General features: G+C 42.3%; 1 protein-coding gene and 1 non-coding gene across 2 annotated transcripts; one reads left to right on the forward strand and one right to left on the reverse strand.

The window, feature by feature from the left end:
* Positions 1 to 974: 974 nt before the first annotated feature.
* Positions 975 to 3,329, reverse strand: LOC125195358 (uncharacterized). Its single transcript, XM_048093516.2, has one exon. The coding sequence runs from the start codon at positions 3,327 to 3,329 to the stop codon at positions 975 to 977; it is 2,355 nt and encodes a 784-aa protein (XP_047949473.2).
* On the forward strand, positions 2,830 to 2,936 carry LOC148930437 (small nucleolar RNA R71). The gene has a single exon (XR_016137477.1). It is a non-coding gene; the product is annotated as a small nucleolar RNA R71 (small nucleolar RNA).
* Positions 3,330 to 4,414: the final 1,085 nt, after the last annotated feature.

A 4,414-nucleotide genomic window follows, 5' to 3' on the forward strand; every position in this document is an offset into this window, starting at 1 on the left:
TTCAAACCAAAATTACTCACAACTACACCATCCTTTGATAGTATTATCATTCAACAACCCAACTCTTCATCAACATTAAAACAAATGAGCAACAATGTCCAACAAGGCAACATATCAACATATTCAACTTCACATTATGCAAACAAGTTCTAAATTCTCACCCATTCTAGCAATTCTACAACAAATCCACTCTTAATCCTCAAAAACCCACAATTATGCACCAAATTCATCATAATCTTCCATAAATCACTCAATAAACAACAATAATACTTGGGTAGAGAAGAATAAAGGGAGAAATTCATACCTTTAGGGCTTAATTTAAGTAGAACTCAAAAATTAGCTTCTTGCCTTGTTCTCACAAAATTCCACCAATTAAATGGTTTAAAATATGTAAAAGATGAAGTAGAGGATGAAGTAGAAGAGTTATTAGAGTGTAGAAGTGAGATTGGAAGGGAGAAATTTATAGGAAATCACCGAAATTCGGAAATTGGGGAGCTAGGGTTCGGAATCGGCGTCGAGTGTTTCTGTCGGGTGATTCTGCGACGCCAGAAATATATACGCGACAAAACACCCGACCGGGTGATTCGGAAATTCGAAAACACCCGGTCGGGTTTCCTTCCTGGAATTCGACGGTGTTTTAATAACACCCGACCGGGTTTTCCGAGAGATGGAAAACACCCGGTCGGGTTTCCTCTCTGGACTCCCGCTTGCTTCGGCAAAACACCCGACCGGGTTTTCTTGAAAAAGAAAAACACCCGGTCGGGTTTTTCCACTGGATTTCAACCTATTTTTCCATTTCTTCCATTTTTCACTCTTTTGTTCCCATTTTCCTGTTCCACACACTAAAACAAAGAAAAATCCTACAAGTGAGAGAAAAACACATTGACACAAAATAAAATTGTACCTACTAGGGGTTGCCTCCCCCATAGCGCAATTGTTTAACGTCGTTTGCCCGACGGTCTTCAAGCTCTCACTTAATGGTCCAAGCTCACTTGGATCACCTCATCGGGGCCCGTCCTAGCTTTTGCAGCCAAATAGAGCTTGTTTAGCCACTTTTTCCACCAAATAGGCTTGTCATTTTCTCCAAGGTCAACTCCATGAGATTCACCATTTGCCCATTTTGGCACCTCCTTCTTTTGCTCCCCCAAACTTGTTTCATTCTCAAGCTCAAAAAACCAATTAGGGACCAAGATCTCCTCCAATGGCTTCTCAACTTCAACATCCTTAGACACTTGTATCACCTTGCACTCTTCAATTTCCAAAGGCACCTCTTCTACTCTCTTGGATTCTTCCATTTCATGGTGTTTCATCTTGTCTAACATAGAGAGGATAGCCGTCTTGTTTCCATGCCTAAGGGTGAGTTCTCCCTTGGTGACATCAATTAAAGCTTTTCCGGTTGCAAGGAATGGTCTTCCAAGAATGAGAGGAACATTAGGATCCTCCTTCATGTCCAAGACTACAAAGTCCACGGGGAAGATAAAATCATTCACCCTTACTAAGACATTTTCAAGAATTCCATTGGGGAACTTGACGGACTTATCCGCCATTTGAAGGGTGATGGTAGTCGGCTTCAAAACACCAAACTTTAACTTCCGGAAGAAGCTTAAGGGCATAAGATTTATGCTTGCCCCCAAATCACACAAGGCCTTGGTTTGCCTATCATTCCCGATCACACAAGAGATGTTGAAGCTTCCTGGATCTTTCATCTTTGCCGGCATTTTTTGTTGGATGATTGCACTACAATTCTCGGTCAAGCTCACGGTTTCATAATCAACCAACTTCTTCTTCTTTGACATAATCTCCTTCAAGAATTTGAGATAGCCGGGCATTTGTTGGAGTGCCTCAATGAGAGGTATATTGAGGTGTACCCTCTTGAAGATCTCAAGGAACTTTGCAAACTTCTCATCTAATTTCTTCTTGTGCACCACTTGAGGAAAAGGAATTTTGACTTCCATGGGCTTGGGAGGAATAATTGTCTCGGGTTGACCCTCGGATGGCATATTAGGTGACTCCACCTCTATTTCCTCTTCTTCTTTCTCTTCTTCGGGTACTTCCTTAGCTTCCACTTCGGGCATAGGAGGACTCTCATAACTTGTCCCACTCCTCAAGTAGATTGCCTTGCAATCTTTCGGATTTGGAATTGTAGTGCTTGGGAATTGCCCCGGTTGATGAAGTTGACCCACGGTTTGAGCAATTTGACTCATTTGGTGCTCCAAGGCCCCCATTCTTGTAGCAACTTCTACCACCGCCGTCTCAACTTTATCAATTCTCTTGGTAGAGTGTTCCATAATCCCATCGGTCTTCTCCATCAAAGCTTTTAGAAGCTCATTGGTAACATCAGTTGAAGACTTTGAAGTGCTAGGTGCATTGTTAACCCCACTTGGTTGAATAGCATTATTCGGATTCCCATACGAAAGATTTGGATGTGTATTGAAGGATGGACGATAATTACCACCCCCATTGTTGGGGCGATAATTGTAGAAGTTCCTTTGATTTCCTCCTTGATGCACATAATTAACATCCTCTACGGTAGGTTGAGGCTCTACATTGGGTGTCATCCCCAAACTTATGCTATCCACCTTTTGATTGAGAATCATCATTTGTTGGTTGAGGAGATTGAATGCATCCGAATCAACAACCGAAGCTACCGGCATAGAGCCATCTCGACCCGAGCTCCAACTCTTGCTAGTGTATGCAAGCCTTTGAAGCATCTTCTTGCACTCATCAACCCCTTTGTCCAAGAATGATCCCCCCGAACCAAAGTCTAGTTGACTTTTGATAAATTCCGAGCATCCATTATAGAAAAGGCTCACTTGATGGCCCGGAGACAACCCATGGTTAGGACACTTCTTCAACAAAGCATTGAATCTCTCCCATGCTTCGAACATAGACTCTTGGCTCTTCATTTTAAAGTGGGAGATCTCCGCTTGTAGGTTGAGAGTAGAGCTAAGAGGGAAGAACCTCTCCAAGAACTTTTTGGCTAAGTCGTCCCAACTTATAACCGAGCCCGGCTCAAGGTTATCAAACCAATCTCTAGCATATCCCGTAAATGAGAAAGGGAATAGCCTAAGCTTGATTGTATCTTCGGGAACCCCATTAAGCTTGGTAGTGTTGGCAATCTCCAAGAATTTGGCTAAGTGCATATTAGGATCCTCCGTGGGCCTTCCCGAGAAAACACGTTGCTCCACAAATTGGATCAATGCCGTCTTCAACTCAAAATTGTTGTCATTCACTCTTGGATCAATGGGTGGCATTGGGATATTAACGTTCCCAAATGCATTTCTAACCGGTGCATCTCTTCTCCTTTCCTCCTCTCTTTCCCTTCTCATCTCCTCCATTTGTTGTTGTAGTTGGAGGATGATTTGGTCTTGATTAAGGGGAGGTGGAGGTGGAGGTGGTACTTCCTCGTTGTTCCCATTTGGATTTTCCATTGGCTCAACTAGATGTTGAGCTCGTGCTCTCCTCCTTCGTCCTCCTCTTCTTCTATTGGCGGCTTCTATCTCTAAATTAATCGGCTCAAGGGGTAAATGCCTTGAGCGCGTGAGCATAAAAACCTACACAACACAAGAGAGGAAACAAAGGAAAATTAGAGCTAAACTAGAAAACTAAACTAAATAAAGCAAGTAAATGTCTAAACTAGTATTCTCTATTTTATCACAATATCAAACACAAAAGCAAATTAGTCCCCGACAACGGCGCCAAAAACTTGACTCATGCTAAATTTGCAATAAATATGTCACCCACAAGTGTATGGGGTATGTAGCACGTGGCAAGTTGAAATTATCGATCCTCGAAGACTAAATGCCGGCTTGAGTACTACGATGCAACTTTGAACACTATCTAGACTAATAGAAGGGGTTTTTGGGTTTTTTTCTTAACTAAGATCACAGAACAAGTAAACAAATAGCAAATTAGGAAAATAAAGCAAATAAGGGTAGTTTTCACTCAAATTGGGAAGGTAGGGATATGGATCCGTTGGTATGGATCACGGGTGTTCACCTAGGGATCATGCTCATCTAAATGGTCTTATGTGTGGCTAGGAAGGTCGGGTTAATTGGCTAGACCCCCTCTCGGGTGCACCTAACGCGTTGATCGGCCTCTAATGTCGGAGTCTCCTCCCTACACTTCGAAACCGACTCCTAAAACCTACGGACCCAAGCCCTCTCTCTAGCTATGCCTCTCTCGAGCACATACAACGCACGGAGTTGTTGGTTATTTATCAATCTAATCAAGCATCTCTCAATGGCAATAATTAGAACAAAACATATCCAATTGGTAGCTAATCAATTAGACAATGAAACAAACACAATAACCAACAAAACCACCACAAAAGATATAGATAAGCATAATTCGAGGTTTAACCCATGGATTCCATACAAACTTCACCAATATCCCTAATAAGAACTTAGCTACT

Source organism: Salvia hispanica, chromosome 3 (assembly GCF_029641045.1).
Source record: "Salvia hispanica isolate PSC_SH4W2 chromosome 3, Shi_PSC_v1, whole genome shotgun sequence".
NCBI lineage: Eukaryota > Viridiplantae > Streptophyta > Magnoliopsida > Lamiales > Lamiaceae > Salvia > Salvia hispanica.

Excerpts from the sequence above, each read along its gene's own strand:
- LOC125195358 (XM_048093516.2), bottom strand. The coding sequence starts at position 3,329 with ATGAGAAGGGAAAGAGAGGAGGAAAGGAGAAGAGATGCACCGGTTAGA.